We start from the raw sequence: 21,713 nt of genomic DNA, 5'->3' as shown, positions 1-21,713 counted from the left end.
GAACGAATGGGTTGAATCAAATTAATTTAACTCATTTGGACTTAATTGGATTGGAATAAGTTGATTTTAATGAAACAAAAAGGACTGAAACAAAGTTATATAAAAAAGTTAATTGGTCCTTGGAATATTCCCTCATTTTCATTTTAGACTCATTTTATTTTGAATTTCATTCTATTAGGATTTTCAATCTTGCTGATCTTTCCAACACAATCTCTTTTAATTTATTAATTGATTTTTAAATTTATGCAATTTCATATGAATTTTCCCCTAATTCTTTTTTTTTCCAACTACATCCATAATTAAATAAATTTAGACCATGAGATTTAACCAATTATTGCAAATTCATCACTTATTTAAAAAACTTTTACAATTTTAACTAACTAATTTTCAGTATTAATTTTTTATTTCAATTAAACCCTTAATTAATTTATTATCCGGCTATTTCTTACAAATTAATTTTTCATTATTGAAATTCATATTTCTTTCAAATTTAGCGCAATTAAATCAAATTAAGCTATTTTTCTCAATTTTCTCTTCAATCCAAATCTCAATTATGATAAGAAAATTCTCAAACTTTATTTTTGCATGCAATACTTAATTACTAGTACAATTTCAACCCTAGTTATGTTTTTTATTTTTGTGTTTTCTTATTTTTTCAATATTTTTGTATTTCTAATGATTTTCTTTGTTTTTCAACATAAAAAAATAAATAAAAGTAACGAAAACAACTAAATTTGTTGAAAAGACCTAGTTTTAGACTTTTCTATTTTTTTGTATTCCTTTTTAAATATGTACAAAAATAAAAAAAATGAATAACGACACATCTTATCCAAATAAAATTAGAATTGCCACTTCATAAAGCAAACACTTTTTTTTTTTCGTTTTCTTTGACATTTTCTTGCATTCTCACCACACAGTGGCATGGTGACATGGCTCGCCGTGAAATTTTGATAGTGGATAAGGGCTGAAAGCTAGGCACCTTGCGTGTCATGAAATAAGTGGCAGGAGATGCTTATGGTGAGTGAGACCGCCACTTGTCAACATGACATGACACAGTGTGGAAAACTTGGAGCTTTGCCGATGGACGAGGAAACCAAACGTTTTTAATGCTGACTCGTACCAATTGTGTTCTGGATAAGCTTCATGTCACTTCAAAGGACAACATGTTCAGAAAGGTCTCTGAGGCAGCAAGTAAAGAGAACTCTATTTGGTATAGTCGCGGGAGAGAGAACAGAGGATCAATGACAACCATATGTTCGTTTTCGTCTCCGTTTTTTCAGGTTTACATTCGTCAGCACAAAAAGGACCACAGCCACCTCACCCCTCCTCAAGAAGAGGCCCCATCTCCGTCCAATGTGGAAAACTCAACGAGATGACCAATGTCGATAAGGAGGAGGAGGAGGAGGAAGAAACCCCACTATGAACCAGCTATATCCAGAATACCTATCCATAAATCTTGGTCCCTAAAGACTGGTTCCTCGAATTCAACGGCTAAGATTCTTCCCAAAAAATCATTATGCAAAAGATTATCGGAGTGTTAGTTTTATTCTTCTAATCCATTGAAGAACTCCTGATCTCAAATGATAGATTTATAGATTTAAGATGACCATACAGTTGAAATTTGGCAAATCGTGTCCTCGTGGATTCCATTGAATATAAATTTGTTCCTTTTGCAGAGTTTGTATACATACATGCATGGTAAGATAGAGCGTCGAATGAAGCTCTTCCGCATCTTAACAGCACAACATGCATCACTGAGCACCGACATGATGAGAAGACTTCAATGTTGCGCTAGAACAGATTCTTGACAGCCACCCATTAGAATTTGCACTGCTGTGTTAGTGGAAACCGCCACAAGATGGTTTAACGTGGGGAAATCCGTGATGAATTCATGTTCTGGGGAGATAAGGCTTTACTGATTCTACAACCACCTGCAAGACATGACAAGCAATTTTAATGATTAGACTGTGAACAAATGTCTGAATGAGTTTCTCCATGCCATCTAACTTTCAAAGTGTTGTATTAGTGGGTTTGGTTTATTACACCACGCCATCTAACTTTTGTATTAGTGGGTTTGGTTTATTACACCCTTAGCAAGAGAACATGGACTCTGCAAATGCAATTCAAATTGAAGCTTCTAATAGTAATACAAGTAACGTTGTGTAGTACTCAAACCAATAATTAACTTGGCAGCCTTGGCCAGGAAGATGGAAGGTGCATGGCTTTTGCAATAAGAGGCTATGCATCAGTGCTAAAATTCTTTTCTCCGAATAAAATGAGTGACACTTCCTAATGTTTCTTGCTATGGTAAATAATTAGTGACCTTACCCTCCCATCATAGGATAAAGATGCAAAAATCCAAGGTTCCCGAGAACTCCAAGCAAGCCCTATTATCACAGGTTACTGGTCAGTTAAGAGTTTAAAATTTACAGTTTAAAGATAACATATGGCTTCATTTGTTACCATAGACACTGTCTTCATAGTCATTGAATGAGTACAGCAACGGATCGAGTTTCTGAGTTGGTGACGCAACCACACTACTAAATACAACCACATTGATGAGATTATCAGGACCAAGAAGAGTGAAAATGTCAAGTAAGACATCTGGTAAACAAATAAGAAAATGACCTTCCAGATGTGAACTCATCACTGCTTGTAGAAGCGAACCAAAAATTGACAGTCGAGTCTGTACCACCACTCTGCAAGAACTCACCTCTGATCAGGAAAATGCTAATAAATAACATAGATAGAAGAAATGGTAATTTGTTTTGTTAAAAGTAACAGTCATCCAGACAATGAATGACTTCAAATGGAATGATATTTCTCCCACTGCCTTATTCATAAGGCATATAATAGAAGATACATAACGGCCAAGAAACAGTGATAATTGTGACCAGTGCTTTATACTCGCCATATGCCATAAGCAATGTCCCTTTGAGAAAGCACATTCTTCCCAGAAATAAAAACATGACACAGAAAAGGTTGCTTAACTTTCCACCTATGAACTCAATTGTATTTTGACATTTTAGACAAACGGTGCTCTTTAGTGATTAATCTATGGCAGAAGACATTATGGAAAAAAAAGATGGTGCAAGTGTATGCGCTCGTGTGTGGAAGGCAGGGGGGATGAGAGAGAGAGAGAGAGAGAGACCAGAATCAGTCCTTCATATTCAGGGTTACATGTGACAGCGCATGTCCTGCCAAAATTTGGAAACAGTGAAAGAATCTTATTACACTGGAGGAGGAGCAAATACAAAACATCAAACTTGATTAAATAAGAACATATGATGCACATGCAATAAGATGACCAGAATAGCTCATCAGAACTGTGACATGGAAGAAATGGATTACCAATGTGAATGTCCACGAAGCTCATTTATAGGAACCTTTGGCATTCTAAGATCCCATATGTGTATCCCAGATTCATCCTCTGCAGTAACCTGTAATGATTAATTCATTAATGCCAATAGATCTCCATAGTCAGCAGTATCATAGCCAAAGAACAGCATTATTCAACAAGAATATTTTGACAGATATTGAAGTTCATGAAGTGTCACGAGAAAGTTAAGGATCTTTGTAACAGAACAGTATTCTTTGCATTTGAAGCTAATTTCAATCAGGTCCTTTCCCTGATGCCCTCCTTGGTAGTTTTCTCCACATTTAAACAAATCTCAAAAGGACAATGAAATAGTGTTTACACTTTTGACGCCCTCAACCACTCCAAAAAGCATATTTCCTTATTACTACAGACACATGATTATATATTGAAGCAGTGATGCACTTCTAGAGGTAAACAGAGTTACAAGGTAACACTTACCAGTATATGCATCTTCCTGGTGTCATAGTCGACGTCGCGCACATGGCCACACTCAATAGAGCTTGTTTTCCTGTAAACACATAAATCAAATTGTTAACCATGATCGAAATGCATCGTCTAATGGCAAGACACCATCCATTTTGCAGTTCCAGAAAAACCATTTAAAATTTTGTAAAAAAGAAGAAGTCAGATTCTCAACAACCAATGTAGAGATCTGTGCACAAAGCTAAACTAGAAGGCAACAACCTATTATTCAAATAAAAAAAAATCTTAGAACTTATTCATTTGTGTTTAAGTCTAATAAAAGTTAACGAGGTAAACTCTCCAGCTCAAGACTTGGAATGCTAGTTATAATGAATGGATTTTTAAAAGAAATGGGAAAAGATGTGCAGAACTATCATACTTCATTGTCCGTAAATCCCAAAACTGGACAGAGGATTCACAAGTTGCTGCAACAGCATTCACATCATGTGGATCCCAGGCTCCACCAGATAAGTAATGAAGCATACCTGCTGACTCCTTCGATTGCACCTGGATTTTTCAGTAATATATGAATAAGGATCAGTATAAGAAATCAAGAGTGAATTGTAACAGATTTGCACATTTCCACTTTACTAGTTTATCTTATCCACAGTCACCATACAATGACAAAATTGTATCTTCCAAAACACCAATTTCCATCATTTTTACATGGAAATGATTGTGCGACTATCTATATCATCATAAACACAAACACCAGAAACATAACTATGCTAGATATACAGTATAACTTCTACCTGGGCTGCTTTTCTCGAACAATCTAAACTCCATAAGAAAAGATTTTCGTCATCAATGCTTATCAACTTATCATTTCTTCCAGATGGCCACCAGAGAATGCTGTTGGGTACCCACATATGGCAAGAAAGACAAAGGCAACCATGTAAGGATCCAAATATCCACAATTTATGAACAAAACACAAAAATTCGTCACCATAAAATACACACACACACACACACACAAAATCAAACAAACAAGAGATAGATAAATTAACACTACAAACTCACCAATTAACCTTCCCAACATGTCCATCAAGAGACGCAATCCTTTCCAATTGCGGAGAATTTAATTGGCCATATAACTCAGGAATCTGCCACACCGCGGCTCCAAATGACTCACCTTCAATCACAAAGACAGAATCCCGTCAACCACTCTAATTCAGCTCACATACTAATTCTCTAATTGCAAGATTTAAGGCGCCCGGTGCCGGATTGTTATCGCATGATAAACAAATTACTGATTACGAATTCCATAATCAAACAAATCCAAGCAGATCGCAGCGAGTGATTTACCAGTAGAGAAAACAGTGGAGAAAATGCGTTGATCAAAAGGACAAGAAGAGAGATCCCAGATCTCATTAGGATGCGAAAACAACCCTTCACATATCAATTCAGTTCCACCTGAAGATAACCTAAGCAAATGCACCTATTCCACATTACAATTTCACTCATTAGATCCAATAAAATAGTCAACAAAACAATCAAAATGTAGCGCACAAGAGATTTGACCTCGTTTTCTTCTCTGAGACTGAGAGTTCCAGTGATGAAGCTGGTGTGATCCGTGTCTGCTTGCACATCTGATATGCACCTTGCCTGGAGGACATTGAATTTATGGAGCAAAACTAGGGTTAAAATTGAACAGATTTTATGGAAGAGAAGGAATTAGGGTTTGTAATTTTGACCTGATATTTGAGTCCATAGCCAATGCCCGATGATCCTCCTTGCATTTTTTTTTTTTCTTCTCACTTTACTTGAAGATGATGAAGCCAAGATCGAAGCAAGGGTATTGTATGGAATCTGTTAGTTTTTCTTTTATTTTTTCTCTCAATGTTAATGCTGGCCCATTAAGAAGAAACTATTGGAATCTTGATGATTCAAGGCCCATTTGTGATGTTTCGATTAGAAAAGCCCAAATGAAGGTGAGAGAGGCTAGCTTGCTCGCTCCAAATCACAAGGTATCCTTGCTCTTCAATTCATATTAAAAGTCGAAAAAAAATTCATATAAAAGTAATAAAAGGTTCAAATTTCAAGCTTTTAAAATTACTATTTTCCCCGTTAACGTAATTTAAAGTAGCCTCTCGACAAGTCAACCCATGGTATGATTTTTTTAATAAAAATAAAAAAACAGTGCTTTCAATTAAAAAAATATTAATTTAAAGTAAATATGGTTTTGGATTGACAAATCACCGGGTTTGATGCACCAAACCAAATTAGATTTTATAGCTAGAGTTATCACTTACGGCCACATGTTTTTATGACTTGTGAGGGAGAAATTAAAACTCCATGAAAATATAATCCAATCTGCCCTCTCTCCATATGTGGAAACTATCAACTACGGGTTTGGTTAATGATCTAAATAGCAGGAACTGAAGGCAGCATGCACTCCAATGGACTATTCTTCCTCTTCTAATACTGTGACTAAGGTAGAGCTGTGGGACTTTAGCCCCCAACGATAGAGACAAGTCAGAGAATATTTAGAAGAGGAAGAACGAATTCGATGATATTGTGACTGAAGACATCTTGGTCATGCATTCGATGACCTGGGAAGAATCAGCATCCAAGATCAGAGTTGTGTACATGTGTGACTTTGTATCCCCTTCAAACGGAAACATCAGTAGAGAGCAGCTAGGATGTTTCTAGCGGTTTCCCAGATGGCAAGCAACTTCATCAATTAACTTAACTAACAAAATCTTCAATATTTCTAGTTTTTACAACACTCTCCAACCACCAGCAGTGACTGCAGTCCAAAGAAAATATGTAAGGCAAAAGAAAAAAAAAACCCTAAGCAATGTACATGGGCGTGACCTATCAGCTTGGCGTTCAGTGATCTCACTTGTAAAACACTAAAATGGCCGGCCTTGAAGAAAAGTTACCAAAGGGGCAGAAAGAGATGGAATAAAGTTCTTCGACTGTGACAAACAATTTTTTTTTTCCTTTTTTTTGTTTCCCCCTCGGGAAGAGGACTAGTTTACAATCTCTCATCAACTGTTGAACAATCAGTGGGGCGTTAACCATCAATCTAGCAAAACTTCAGACTTAAAAGACTCAACTCCAACTCTGTCTTCAGACCCATTTCCTGAATTTCACTGCATAGAGGCTGAACTCTAAAGACTCATGAAAGATCCAATGTGCAACTCAAGGATCACAACTTCCGGATATGATGCTCACAACACCTCAGTCATAAATAACTCAATAAAAAAGCTGTGTCGTATCTTGATATCAGGGCATTGTGGGGGGCTCTATCCTGGAAGTTTTATATACAGCAGGTCGGGTATAGGCAGCATGATCTTCAAACACTCAACAGAATAATTGTTAAGCATGGTGGAGAACCCAAGGTAGCTCTGTCTAGTCTGAAAGAATTTCTTCCAACTCAGGTTCTTCATTGGTCAATTCATCATAATCCATACCGGTTTCATTGAACTGACCTGTCTCTTGAGGATCATCTTGGTCTCCATCATCATCAGGATCAGGCAATTCTGGCTCATCATCAACATTCTGATAGTCACTTGGTATATCATCTCCCAGTGCGTCATACCCCTTCCCATATTTTCTAGGTCCTGAGTTTTTCTTTGCCTTGGCTTCAGAATCTTCACAAATGCAGGTGTGTGGGTTCTCATGAAACTCTCCCCTGCCTGGCCTCACTTCTTTTGGCTCCCCCATGAAGCCCCTCTGGAAAGTACGCATTTTAGAGGCAAATGCTTCCCATGACATGGTAGTTTGGTTCAAGAACAATCTATACAATTTTTTAGCATTTGGACGAATGGTAGGTTTGTGTCCAAAATATCTCCTGCAATTTAAGAACATCTAAATTAGTCCCCATTGACACAGAAAAAGTCAAAAAAGAATATAGAAAAGAGAAGGAAAGGTTAACTACCTTCGTCCAGCTAATATTTTAGCCATATTACCATTGTTGTTGGTAACAAACACATCACTTTCATCGCAAACAATGAAGTCAAGTGCAGCCATTCTTGAAGAAAATGAAGAAAATGGTTCCAGCTCCTCCTTGCTAGCTAAAGTCTCTTTAGTATAGAAGTTGGGGAAGAGTGCTTTTAAGGGTGCCAATGTATCTTCCCCATCATACACTTCTCCAGATGCCACATAAATATGAACATCACTTCCATAACCCAGTGCTCTCAACATAAGGCCAACTTCTTTTGGAGTTAGCGGGCACTTTCCATGCCTCCTTTCCTTATCAGGGTTACTTGCCTGCAAATGTATAAGCACATTAGATGCTCCAGATCTGGAGTACAAACATGCATGATGGAAGCCAAATGAATTCACAGGGAAGTGAAAATCACTTGGATTCAGATTCAGCACTAAATCAAATTTTGTGCTCCTTATAGTGACAGTCTTAGAAGAATTTCAAAATGCTTCAGAAATAAATAACTTCTATTACAACTGAGCTTCATGCTGTCAATATTCTGAAGCTTAAGAAGATGATTTTTTTAATAAATAGATCACAGAAGAGAACATCACTTGAGCCCTACATGTAAAGTTTTCCACCTCTTCCTTATTGCACCAAGTTCCTTCCTTTCCTTGTCACCTCCACCATAATAGCATCCAGAGAATGCCAGCATATCAGGTTCAAACCTATAGCAAGAAACATTTGGCTGCTTCAGAAAAACTTATCATGCTTGTCCTTAAATTATGCTTCCTGAATTTAGAAGTCATCGATTGGAAATTGAAAATCCAATGAAAATAGGCTTCCCATTATGCATGCATAACCTCCAATCCAGAAACTGAATTTCCGTGGCACGGTCAACAACACACTTGACCTTAGGCCAATCACCCAATCATTAAAATGTAATCAATGCTCTGAAACAGTCATGTTCTTATTTACTATTTAACAAGAGTAAACAAGTTAGACACGCTTTTATGTATTTAAGTCTCACAAAGCAATATGTATCCCCTATCAAGCAAGGGTGTGACGGTGTGAATGACTTGATTAGGAGCTTAAGCTGAATAGCTTAAACTATGAGCTCAAAATATGCATGCTACATCTGTATACCCTATCAAGCAAGGGTGTGACAGTGTGAATTAAGCTGAATAGCTTCAACTATGAGCTCAAAATATGCATGCTACAGGTTTAATCAATAAATCCAGGAAATATAAAGAAACAAGTTAATATTCTCGTATTAAATGGACATGCATGCTTCAATTAAATAATATAGTAACAACCAGAAGACTGATACTAAACTGTAAAATTAAGATAGTTTCCCATCCATCACCATTGATCAGATTAGTGGGGCCCACGTGGATCTTATAAGAGGGTCAATTGGCTCCACTGATCAGGGCAGTAGGGGAAACACTTCAAATAGCAGGTTTAGTATTTTTCTAAAAAGAAATATAGCCAGTTTTATCAGAAAATGAATTAGACTACCTCAGGTGCAAGGCAATGAAATGCTTGCTTTTCATCCGCATTCGATGGACCAATTTCTCACCCATTCGAAGAATAGGATCTGTAAACTTTAAAGCATGGTAATTGACTCTACATCTCAACTTTTGCAATTGTGTATCCAACTTATTTGCGAGTCTATAATCAAACTTTGTGAGCTGAATTGCCTGTCACAAAATTAAGTCCAGGAAGTCAAGTCATTCTTAAAATAAGCAGAAAATACAACACAGAAAGAAAGTGCATTAAATAAAGGTACATATCCTAATCAACATTGCACCAAAAACATTATAGATCCATAAGGAGTCTCACAAGTATACTACTTAAAACAAACAAAATTATTGCCTTCACAGTTTGATCAAAGAAAAGTTTGTCAGATGTTGTGCTATTGAATTTCCTCTACAATGTCCACACAATTCAAGTCACCACATGAGCACGTCCCCCTAACTTGGTTAATGATTCATATGACCTAACAGACAATTTTTATCCTGAACCTATCGGATCTAAAGGTCAGCAATTAGGATGTTATTACCGATTAAACATGACTAATTTGGCAAACTATCAGCATGGTTGCAAGACCAGAGATATAAGGAAACAAACAGAACTCTCCCAACTTAATTTTGCATGGCTAGATATCATACTATACAAAAAGAAGGTTGCAGAGAAACGAGCGAACTTACATGCCTTTTTAAAAGAACAGGGCAATCAATCAGAAGGTTGCAGAGAAACGAGAGAACTTACATGCCTTTTTAAAAGAACAGGTAATACACGATTTAGATAACATCTCTCACTACACTTCCTTGGAACACGCATATTATGCGGAATCCAAGTTTTCCCTCTCCTTCTTGGGAGAGATTTAATGATTTTGACATCATTTGCCAGAGAGGAAATATACCAATCAACATCAAAAATCTCTGAAAAATCACTGCATTAGAGAAAATAAAATAACAGTTATCTTATATCACAACACAAGTCTCTACTGATCATTGCAAGAAGATCCCAATTAAAGGTTTCAGTTATGCTCATTCAATAACGAACCTTGAATCTTTCCAAAAAGACTTCTGGTCTAGTTTTGGAACAACAAGAGTAGCATTCAAAATACGAGCAGCAACAACAGCATCTGTAATCTGCAAACATGTTTGGTGAAACATCAATGCTAACAGAAAATATTAATCAAAACATGACCTGCAAGTCAGTTGAGAAAATAAACATCCATGTAAGAGCATCACTCAATCCTGATATTGCAGTTAGTGTAAATGAAAATAAATACCTTACAGAGACTAAGCAAATCAGACTGTTTCCCTAATGCTATGTTAATACATGAACATACACAAACATATTTGTAAAGACGCCTTTCAAGGAATGTCAATCTAGTAATAGCCACTGTTTAAAGTTCACTGATCACTCTCCCAATCTCTCACATCCCTCGGGTCTTTTTTTTCCTCTGGGATTTTACTGTTATTTAAAGTTCACTGATCTCCCTCTACAACTCTCCCAATCTCTCACATCCCTCGAGTCTTTTTTTTCCTCTGGGATTTTACTGTATTCTGCCACATTTTTTGGTTCCATCTGTTGCTAACCTTCTAAAAACACCCTATGCATTCAAAGTTGGTAACTCAGAGACAACTGCTACAAGAGGATCTAGCATACTTGGTGCAAAACACAGCCTCAAGTGAATGTACATTTAGTGTAGTGCACTCATGAGTGATTAAGGTGTAGACAAAAAGGAGTGCATTGTTAGTCTAGCATACCCATGAGTGACAGAATGCTCTAATTTTGTAGGTTTTAAATCACATGTACTCCTATCTTGTGTTGGGATTTGTTTGTATAATTGCAAGACTCCCCTCTATGAGTCCACCATTTTGCTTCTCTTTTTTCTCAAGAGGTCCAACAAATACTAAATCAATGAAATAAACCAGCATGCGCCTCAAATAAAATGGTGGGAGGCATAACATTAAAACCAGTGGGGATTACAGCATCATATACCCGGTAACCAAGAAAAAGGCTGCAAACATTCAAGGAAGCTCAGTTACATGATCAAACCATAAAATGAACCCTTGGAACAGAGGAGCAAAAATCTCAAAACAATCAACTTACCCCAGTCCTTTGCTGATTTAAGCCTCCACTGGTAGCAATCAGCAAGTACCGATTGGGATGTGTAATCGCATCAGCATCTGCAACATGATCCAAAAAACTCATATTCAAAAAATTAAAAACAAAAACAAAACTCCTAAAAGAAGCCACGTTTTACAAATTTTAAATAAGAAAAAACAAATCGATCACAAAACCCTCAAATGAAGCAACAACTCATCCAATTCTAGTAACTTAAACTGCTTTTTATGATTACAAGCACAAATATTTAAAGGGACCGGGAAAGAACTCTCTCTGATTAAGGAACGACCAAAAGATTCTAGAAATTTGAGAAGATAAGCTTACTTGGAAACTTGTTGCTAGCATTACTGCATCCATAGAAATATTTCGAGTTTCTCGAGCTCCAAACATCACGATCCTTCCTCCCTTTTTTCTAATACTCAAAACAAAATCTAATTAAGCAAAAAGAAAAATCCAATTAAAATCCACTTATATATATATATATATAAAACCCTAACCGGTATGTGAAGAACAGATTCTCCAGGCTTTCCAATCGTATCTTCAACGATATCATTTGCAGTGTACAACTGAGTACAAAAGAAAAACAGAGAAACAAGTGAGAAAAGTTCAGAATCGTATATTAATACGTGTACGCATACGTAGAGATGAATGCAGCGCACGGTACGATACAATACCAAGTTCTTATGGGGATTGTTAGTATCAATCGGTGCAGTGCGTAGAGATGAATGCAGTGTACGGTACGATACAATACCAAGTTCTTATGATGGGGATTGTTAGTATCAATCGGTGCAGGGGCGAGAAATGTGAGAAGACCAAAGAGAATGAGAAGAACTCCGGAAACAGCGGATATTAAAGGCAGAACAGACCGGAAACGTTTATAGTAGTGGTTGCGCCGCCGGTGAGATGCCATTTTGACGGTGGTGATTTTATTCCCTCTCTGAGAGAATGGCGTGTAGAGAGAGAAAAGGAAAGGAAAGGCAAAAGTGGATCTGTTTAGCCAAGGCTCCAGCATTTCCTGAGAGAGTTTATAACAGGAAATTAGTTTTTTATTGGATAGGGAGTTAGGGGCAGGAAGGATTGACTGCTTTGCATGATGTGTCGTTCGGTGTCAGGAGAGAACGAATTTGATGGAAGGGCAGCGTCGTCTAAGGCTGTGTTTGGTGGTGTTTTGAGATATAAAACATGAAAATATAAGTTTTTTTTTTTTTGAAGGTATAGAAATTGGTTTAGAAACGAATTTATTGATAAAAAATTGTTTTATTTTTTCAACTAAATATATTTTTATTGTTGTTGTCTTTATTTCTTTCTCCCATGATACTAGTTAAATGTAACGTAAGAAATAACAAATAAATGAAAACATAAAAATAAATTTATTTAATTGAAAATTTTATAAAAAGTTTAACCCTACAAAGCATGAATTAAAGCATGAGGAGAAATAAGAAATATACAGGGTAATTATTTTTGTTTTTTTTATATCATAAAACAATAATCAAACGTTATCCAAGAAATATCAAGCAAAGAAAAAAGAGATATTTCCAGACAAGTCCTGTGACCATCTTTTGTTTTTCTTGATTAGAGCCCTAAATTGTATTCTTTGCATAGCTTGAATGAACATTATTATTTAAAAAGTTACGTGAAACTTGTGTGATTTTTTTAATATAAAAGTTATTAAATTTGCTAAGATATTCACCTTGCATCATGTGATTAACCAAAAAATTGCATGAAGAAGCATAGGCCGTTTGTTTATATATATATATAAACTCTTTTATTACATGATTTATGACTAACTGATTTTTAGTAAATTTATGATTTTTTTTTTATGGAAATAAACACAAGATGCTTAGCAATTTTTTTATACATAGCCTCTTCTATAACTTGGATCATAATTTATTCGTGATGTTTTTTTTATGGAAAAGGAGAAATTATGCAAGTTCTACATGAATATATAATAGTTGCATTAAATGAGACTAAAAATATGTTAAAAATTAAATGGGCCGGGGACTATTTTCGGGTAATAACGTAACTGGGCAAGGGCTAATCATTTTCTGATCTTGTGATTAGTGTACATGTCTGAGCTGGCTTAAGCCAATGATTACTTTGACATCGAATCAAGATCTTTGCTAGCTATCTTAAAAAATAAACAAGATATTGTGAATTATATTCTATAAAATATAGATTGTTTTTATTTCATAAAATGCCTCAATTACAAAGTAAAGACTGTCGAGGACAGACTTTATTTATTGGATATTCATAGAAAAATATATTTTAAAATATCTTGTTTTACCCTAAACTCCATTCACTTTAAGCCAGATCTTGTCCGTCCGTGTATGGTAAGTTTTAGCTGGATCTACCTTCAACTATTGATGCCCACGCCGCTACACTGTTGGTCATCTCTCTTCCAATCACGAAACTTCTTTTATTTCTGTCATCATCGTGATGCCACCTCCTTTTCTTTTCACTGCTTTTTTGCAAGCGTTGAAGGTAACTCGCGGGTTTTAAATATTACATGCGACTCGTCAAATTATGATAAATTCTTAAATAAGTTTTGAATCATGTTACTTTCATTATTATTTTTTTACTGTTGTGCTTTAAAAAAAAAAAAAACTCGTGAGGATATTTGTATACAGCCGGTATAAAAGTGGAAAACCAGCATTGCTTGCCACCTCAGCTTTCCTGATCCAAAACCCGGACGTACATTTGCCCCTTAGGCCTGGACTGCCCCGAGCCTCCAAAGGTTTTAGGCCCAGAAATTAAAATAAATCTGACAGCTGTGGGATTTGAACCCACGCCCTTTCGGACCAGAGCCTAAATCTGGCGCCTTAGACCACTCGGCCAAACTGTCTTGAATGTCATGCGTTTCTTAAATTAGCTCTTATTACTTTGTAGCCGGGGAGACACTCGAAAATATGGTTGTTAAACTCGAACCATAATCAATTCAAACCCAGCCCGGTCATGATTTGAGTGGATTGACTCACAAATTAATCTGAATTATTATTTTTTTAATAAATTTTAAAATAATGTTATTTTAATAAAGAAAAAAACAGATCAATTTTTTTAATGAAATGGTATAAGATTGACTACTAATTCTAATCATATATTGAACTTATATGCTTTAGAAAAAGATTATTTTTAGAATATGGTAAAAAAACAAAAAGAGAGAGATGGAATTTCTTACATGGGAATGTTGTGGTTTGTATCTCAGAGATTTTTTGGAATTGTGGTTATAATTATTGTTGAAAATATTTTTTATGTAAAAATATTTCTAAATGATATTTTTTATTTTAAAAAAATTATTTTTAAAATTAATATATTAAAATAATTTTAAAATATGAAAAAAATAATAATTTTTAATAAAAAAAATTAAAGCCTGAAGGAACGCGGTTTCACCGCGTTCCCATACATCCAAAGGGACAAAGGCAAGAGATTTCCAAAATCATGCGAAGAAATAAATAAAGGGTTAAATATATTTCGTTACTCGACTCTACATGTGTTTTCAATGTAATCCCTTTACAGTAACCAAAAAAAACAAAATGCATGTCCCTTTGCGATTTTGTATTAGTCTCATCTTTATATTCTTTGATCATTAAGTTTTTGGGTGAATTTGATATTAAAGTTGCTGTTATGGTTGCAATTTTAAAAAAAATATTTTATAAAAAGTATTTTTAGTTGAAGTTGATTTGAAAAAATATATTTTTAGTTAAAATTGTGGTTAAACAAAAAATAATTCAACGTGTTTGATTAAAAAAATACCTTTTAAATTGAGGCCATGAAATGCTTAATATATATATATATATATATATGTTAATGATTTTTAATTTAAATATTGTAGATTTAATTATAGTTATCACATCATGAAATAAATAATATTGATATCAAATATTTTTTATTATTTCATTAAACTATGTGCAATGTTATCACGTACGAAATTTATCCAGTAAATACTATATTTTCTATGGTTTCTTAAGCGCTCAACAATAAAAATTGAATTTTTTGTTACATCATCAAGCAATCTCATTTTAATTTTTTGAATAAAGCATAATTAAAATAAAAATAATAATTGAATTTTTTGTAATTGGATCGGACTCGGGAAGAAGATAATTGGAATTGCAATCAAATTCCACAAATACTACATCATCATGTAATATCATTCTATTTTATGTAGTGTTATTAAATAATATTAAATACTAGTTTTTCGAGCAAAATATATATTTTTAAAAAAAATTACAATTAATTCATCTTAAAATAATTTAAAAAAAAATGTATTGTTCATATTCATATAAACAATGCGAATAAAATCAATTAACTATATTGGTTTTTCAAGAAAAAAACAAACTAAACTTTTCACACTAATTTTTAATAAATAAAAAAAAGTAAACAAACTAAATTGTTCATTTTAATAAACAGTGTAATTGTGGAACATAGCTCCATTATTCATTAAACAACGGAGGAAGTATGTTGTGGTTCCTTCCATACGAGAAGCTGTAAAATGCTGATTCTTAAAACTTGTGACATAATTTTTAATTTTAATAAGTTATACTAATATGATGTATTTTTTTTTAAACCAAACGTTACTATGTGTGGCTGCGCGTGAACCTCACTCGCAACTACATTACCACATAGACACTTTTTCGTGGTTCTATATCACGGGAGGGTTGGAAATGTTTTTCCAACAACTATACTTTCTAAAGTTATTTGTTTTTATTATTCAAATCTACTTTTAATTTTAAATTATAGTAAAAATTGGGTATAAAAAATAGATATAATTTGCATATTTTATTAAGTTATTATAATGTGAAGCGCACACTAAATATATGAAGTTATGATATAAATTATTTTTTAAAGTGGTTTTTTATTTGAAAACATATTTAAAAATTTAACATTTATGTATCATAATAATTCAAAAATTAAAAAATAATTTAAAATATTTTTTATTTATTTCAAATTAATATATTTTTTAATCATTATACTAATATTAAAAATAATTTTTAAAAAATAAAAAAATAACATTAATATATATTTTAACGTAAAAATTTATTTAAAATTTCGTCAATAACACTACAATTTTTCGGTTTGTTTAGTGTCGTGATATGAAATACAAAGGATGGAGAGATAGAAAGAGAGAGAGGACCTAACCGAGTTTTAAGTTGTCAAGGATCTTCAAACCAACACCAGCATGGCTACTTCACCATCTGCAAAGAAGCAAATGCCTGAGGAGCGTCAGCGTCACGGCCACAAAATAAAAAACACCGTCGTTGACGACGGCTGAGAGATTTACAATAGAGAGCTAAGGAACTGTATGAGCGGGGCTAAGGAACTAGTGAATGGAATTCAGGGAGTGAGTTGGAGTGAAAGAAAGGGAAAAGGTTGTCCGGTTAAGTCAACAGCATTTCTGAGACAAGTTGAGGAATCTTGGAGTGTTTAGTTGGGTTGAAAACCCACCAAACCGATTGCCTGCCTCCTCCCTCCTCCCTCCTCGACTGTAGTCTTAGCAGGTTTACATAAGCTTTTTGGACTGTCAAAGATGCTAAGAACTTGTTTGTTTAATGAATCGAAAGGCCCAAACTGAAACTTGTCACGCTTGCAAGCTGCAATGAGATTTACAGTGCTAAAAAAATGAAATATGTGATCCATATGAAAAAGGAAAATTGACAGCTGTGGGATTTGAACCCACGCCCTTTCGGACCAGAGCCTAAATCTGGCGCCTTAGACCACTCGGCCAAACTGTCTTCAACTTTTAACTATTTGCTAAAGTAGTATAATATCTAAATTTGGGTATTATCGTAGTTACCTTTTATTGGGCTAGACGGAAGACACAAGGTGTTAGTAGAGATTTTATCTAGGCCTAACTAGAGAAATATAATATTACTATAATAATTTAATACATTTTTTTAATTTAAAGTAAAAATAACTATACTCTGAACCATGAATGTAAAATTTGAGTTGTGATTATTGAATTTAAGAAATACATCATGAGCATGGGTTGATTCCCATGAGTTCAATCTTTTATTTATTTAAAATTCATGAAATGGTGTGATTCTAAGTTTTTTAAAAAGGAAAATAACACTGCTTTGGTTTAAAAAAATATATTTTTTCTCTTATCAAATTTAAATTAAATCCTAAACTAGCATGTCACTATATTGATCTATAAAGCTGGATCTTGTGGCTAGGCTAGGATAAAATCACTTTTTATTATATATATAAAAAATCTCTCTTTTTTAAATAAAATTTCTTCTAAATAAAGTCGTGTGACTATTATAAGAAAAATAAGTAATTTCTCTTTTTTAAAAATGTAATTAGATAAACATTAGTTTTCTCAGGAATAAATAAGCAAACATGGGATTATGGGCTTTCGGTTTTATTAACTAGTCCACAACAAGGGCCCAGATCTGTTGATCCACCTGCTCGCGCAACCTTTCCAAGTCACATCGTACTCGAATCAACGGCTAAAAAACAGAACAGACAATACACTCGAAACAACATTAACCATCCGATCCTCCACCGCCCAAATCCCCTACAAACCATCCTACATTTCCAGAGTGCAACCTCTCTTCCCTTCTCCCCACAAAACAAGCCCTCATCCCTGAGAATTCCCGCACCAGAAAGAAAACCCTCCTCGTCCACTCTTTTACACACCCCCTCCGTCAATGTCAAAGCTGTGAAAAACACGTTAGGCACAGCCCATTTAAGTAAACAAGCTACCGAGTTTGAGTGACGGAGTTGGCCATGGATTCTTTGACAGCAAAGGGCTCTTTCTTGGTATCTAAATTGTCTTCCTCTTCTTCTTCGAACAGTTCAACAGTTCTTGTCTCGACTCGACCTCGAGTATGTTCTTCAGTTAGTTTTCCAAGAAACAAGGAGAAGTACTGTAATAAAGGGAGGTTAGGCTTTAGAGTTAAAGCTTACGATTCTTCCAAGGATGACTCTTCTTCTAATAATAAATCTGGTGATGCCAAGCCCCCTAATGGCAGTGTGGTAATATTTTCATCTCTTTCCACTTAATTTTCTTGTGATATCTTTTAGTTTATAGTACAGATTGATTGAATTGGGATTTTGGGTTTTCTTTTTTGAAACCAGCAGCCAAAGAACAGGAGGGAAATTCTACTGGAATATGTCAAAAATGTGCAGCCTGAGTTTATGGAGCTTTTTGTAAAGCGAGCACCACCGCAGGTTTTGCTTTCTTTTAGTTAATTCTGCCATAATTTCAGCATTGCTTCACTCTGTCTAGCATTATACTTGGAGGAAATATGGATATGAACTGAAGCGCGCTTCTCATTTTTTCGTTTAGGTAGTTGATGCGATGCGACAGACAGTGACTAATATGATTGGGACGCTACCTCCACAGTTTTTCGCTGTAACAATTACAACTGTAAGTATATTAAGTTTGAGTGGATTTGCTCATTTGTAAATGCGTGGTTTAGTGTTGAAAACTGTAGGCAATTTGTTGTTGAGAAAGATTAGTTTGGGTTTTTTTGTTTCAGGTAGCTGAAAATCTTGCGCAGCTCATGTATAGTGTTATGATGACGGGCTATATGTTCAAGAATGCACAACACCGGCTGGAGTTGCAACAAAGTTTGGAGCAGGTTGCACTTCCTGATGCACAAGAAGAAAAGAAGGTAAATGGTCTGTTCAATTCTAAAGATATAACTAGCGGCAAGAGGTTTAATGGGTCTAAACTTTTATGTTATCTTCATCATAAAGCACATTTAACTTTATCTTTGTTTTATCATTATTTTTACAGTATATAAGTGGATGTTGTGACTGTTCAGGATGAGCCAGATTATGCACCTGGTACACAGAAGAATGTGTCTGGTGAAGTTATTAGGTGGAATCATGTTTCTGGTCCTGAAAGAATTGATGCTAAAAAATACATTGAGTTACTTGAAGCGGAAATAGAGGAACTCAATAGTCAAGTTGGTAGAAAAACTGCAAATGGACAAAATGAATTATTGGAATATCTCAAGTCTCTTGAGCCCCAAAATCTCAAGGTATTTCAGTTCTTGCTCTTTTCTGTATCTTGGCTGGGGGTGCCTCTGTCAGTTAATGCAGTTAACAATTACTGTGAGGTTTCTGCTATGTTCATTTGGAATTTTATTTTCTTCTTAAATCTGAATGACAAAGAATTGATGTGTATAGCGAACATACTCTAGCAACCTCCTTGTTTCCCACTTTCAGATTGCTATGCTGTATGTAATGTTGACTCTAGTTCCAGATTTTAACTTCAAATTGCATGTTTATGATTTTGCAGGATTTGACAAGTAGTGCTGGAGAGGATGTTGTTCTTGCAATGAACACGTTCATCAAGCGCCTTCTGGCTGTTTCAGGTCCCGACCAGATGAAGGTTTGCCCAAGAACCAAACCAGATTTCTTGATTTACTGCCTTGAATCTGATTCACATTAGTAAAAAACATCCTTTGTTTTCAAAAAAGATTGTTTAGTAAGTAGAGTGGATCGAGATTCTATCCAATGAATCATGATGAACTTGTCAATTTGGAATGAATAGTTAAGCATTCCTTCAAAATGTAGAAAATAAATGGTTAATGTGATGTAGGTGGTTATTCTCCGAGATTAATAAGTTGCATCCAATAGTTTTTATTGGAAAACTTGTCAATCTGCAACATTTCCTGTTTTCCATGAAGAAAAGGGATGGCCTTATTTTCATTTTTGTGAACCAAGAAAGCCGTTCTTTTTAGAGATCTTACCCCATTGAATCTCTGATAGTTGCTTTTTCCCCCCTGGTTCATGTTTTCTTTGACATCAAGAATTGAACATATCATTTATGAATCCACTACCATAGTTGTATATCTTTTGAGCAAGAGTAGTGTATTGAACCTTTCAAGATGCTGATAATAGTAAACAATTATGTAGTGTTCTTGAATTTCTTGAATAATCAGTTGGATTTTCTGTAGCCAATTTTTTTACTTCAATTCTGGTTGCAGACATCTGTAACAGAGACTAGTGCACCAGAGCTTGCCAAGCTGCTTTATTGGCTAATGGTGGTTGGGTACAGTGTTCGCAACATTGAAGTCCGTTTTGACATGGAGCGAGTACTCGGGGTACCTCCAAAGCTTGCAGAGTTACCTCCTGGAGAAAATGTTTAATCAGTTGCCTGGGTGTGCTAATGACCTGTAGTAACCAAGCAGGAGGGTAGTGATCTTCATACTTGATTGATCATGTGACAGATACTGCAGTTGAGTTGATATCTTGAAGCAAGCTCTCAATGCAACACTGAATTGTTGAAACAACACGACTGTTTCCCATGCCACTGGAGATGGCATTCTGAACTTATTGACGATCTTCTGATCAAATATTTGTTACAAAACAGATTTTGAGTTAAATTTGTGTCCTGATTTATGATTAAAATAGTTGGGTTTACAGTCACAAAGACGCTTCTTAGAAGCAGTCATTTTTAAGCAAGTTAAATAAGATCATTCTCCATATTTTCAAAATCACTGCAAGGGAGTGTTTGGGCGGTGATTCAGCCACTGTTTCACAAATTTTTGAAATGTTTTTTTGTGTTTTAAATTAATTTTTTTAATATGTTAATATTAAAAATAAAATTTAAAAAATAAATAAAAATATTATTTTGATATATTTTAAATAAAAAATACTTTAAAAAATAATGTGTAATATTAAATCTCAAAATCTCTCACAATAGTTGACATTTAAATAAAATAAAAACATAAATACTAAGTATAAAAAAGACAATCTCAATAGTTGACATTAAAGGATAAATCTCAATAGTTGACATTAAAGGATAGAGATATCTGTTAATTATAATAAAAGTTAAAGGGTTTGTGAAAATTACTATAAATTTTTCACAGTTAATTGTAATAGGAGTTTTAATTTTTATTTTTTTATAAGTGAATAAATGTCTATTTTGCTTTTTTTATAAGGGTATCTAGATTTTTTTTTAATTTTCAAGTACAAGTAAATAACTTTTTTAGTTTTAAAAAAGATTTTAAAAAAACTTTTTTTTGGGGGGTATTTTGATTTTTTTTTTTGAATATTTTGTATAATTAAAAAGACCATAGAGTTGTTTTGATATTTTTCATGTAATGTTTTTTTATTTTTTAATTAAAAAGTTACTAGAACATGTGAAACACGTCCTAATATGTAAGCGATGTCTAGCTCATTAAGAAAACGTGTGAAACATTTACTAGTGGCCAAATCTAGCCACCCATCATATCACTAGATGTATAATTATGTCCTTTTTTACATTGAGCAGCGTGTATAGACATATCATAATTGAATTGTCGTTAATAATCAATTGTTTATATTTTTCTTTTCTTTTCTCTCTTATAATAATTAAAGTATATCATTGTTCTTTTTTTGTTTGTTATTTGATTGGGTCTTGCA

General features: G+C 34.4%; 3 protein-coding genes and 2 non-coding genes across 7 annotated transcripts; 1 reads left to right on the top strand and 4 right to left on the bottom strand.

The window, feature by feature from the left end:
- Nucleotides 1-1,571: 1,571 nt before the first annotated feature.
- LOC105137259 (WD repeat-containing protein DWA2-like) lies at nucleotides 1,572-5,650 on the bottom strand. 2 transcript variants are annotated; one of them, XM_011042954.1, is made up of 13 exons: nucleotides 5,536-5,650; nucleotides 5,363-5,446; nucleotides 5,147-5,279; nucleotides 4,862-4,973; nucleotides 4,594-4,693; nucleotides 4,221-4,348; nucleotides 3,818-3,887; nucleotides 3,352-3,440; nucleotides 3,152-3,197; nucleotides 2,629-2,699; nucleotides 2,464-2,540; nucleotides 2,329-2,387; nucleotides 1,572-1,931 (listed from the first exon to the last, which is right to left on the bottom strand). In XM_011042954.1, exons 1-13 carry the CDS (start codon nucleotides 5,578-5,580, stop codon nucleotides 1,890-1,892), a joined length of 1,056 nt encoding a protein of 351 aa, XP_011041256.1. In that variant the 5' UTR covers nucleotides 5,581-5,650; the 3' UTR covers nucleotides 1,572-1,889. The 2 variants fall into 2 exon arrangements, with proteins under 2 accessions (XP_011041256.1, XP_011041257.1); XM_011042955.1 differs by having other exon boundaries at nucleotides 2,464-2,537.
- An 866-nt stretch (nucleotides 5,651-6,516) lies between these two features.
- On the bottom strand, nucleotides 6,517-12,484 carry LOC105137261 (uncharacterized protein At1g04910-like). The gene is made up of 10 exons (XM_011042956.1): nucleotides 12,109-12,484; nucleotides 11,855-11,923; nucleotides 11,682-11,769; nucleotides 11,343-11,419; nucleotides 10,284-10,372; nucleotides 9,987-10,170; nucleotides 9,234-9,415; nucleotides 8,341-8,443; nucleotides 7,728-8,059; nucleotides 6,517-7,640 (listed from the first exon to the last, which is right to left on the bottom strand). Exons 1-10 carry the CDS (start codon nucleotides 12,367-12,369, stop codon nucleotides 7,199-7,201), a joined length of 1,827 nt encoding a protein of 608 aa, XP_011041258.1. The 5' UTR covers nucleotides 12,370-12,484; the 3' UTR covers nucleotides 6,517-7,198.
- A 1,635-nt stretch (nucleotides 12,485-14,119) lies between these two features.
- TRNAL-UAG (transfer RNA leucine (anticodon UAG)) lies at nucleotides 14,120-14,199 on the bottom strand. Its single transcript has one exon. It is a non-coding gene; the product is annotated as a tRNA-Leu (tRNA).
- Nucleotides 14,200-17,003: 2,804 nt separating this feature from the next.
- On the bottom strand, nucleotides 17,004-17,083 carry TRNAL-UAG (transfer RNA leucine (anticodon UAG)). The gene has a single exon. It is a non-coding gene; the product is annotated as a tRNA-Leu (tRNA).
- Nucleotides 17,084-17,891: 808 nt separating this feature from the next.
- On the top strand, nucleotides 17,892-20,753 carry LOC105137256 (uncharacterized). Of its 2 annotated transcripts, none has more exons than XM_011042951.1 (7): nucleotides 17,892-18,329; nucleotides 18,435-18,524; nucleotides 18,643-18,723; nucleotides 18,836-18,970; nucleotides 19,124-19,342; nucleotides 19,603-19,695; nucleotides 20,294-20,753. In XM_011042951.1, exons 1-7 carry the CDS (start codon nucleotides 18,081-18,083, stop codon nucleotides 20,453-20,455), a joined length of 1,029 nt encoding a protein of 342 aa, XP_011041253.1. In that variant the 5' UTR covers nucleotides 17,892-18,080; the 3' UTR covers nucleotides 20,456-20,753. The 2 variants fall into 2 exon arrangements, with proteins under 2 accessions (XP_011041253.1, XP_011041252.1); XM_011042950.1 differs by having other exon boundaries at nucleotides 18,432-18,524.
- Nucleotides 20,754-21,713: the final 960 nt, after the last annotated feature.

This window comes from Populus euphratica, unplaced genomic scaffold (assembly GCF_000495115.2).
Source record: "Populus euphratica unplaced genomic scaffold, PopEup_1.0 scaffold65.1, whole genome shotgun sequence".
Lineage (NCBI taxonomy): Eukaryota > Viridiplantae > Streptophyta > Magnoliopsida > Malpighiales > Salicaceae > Populus > Populus euphratica.
This window is presented reverse-complemented; position numbering and strand designations above follow the sequence as displayed.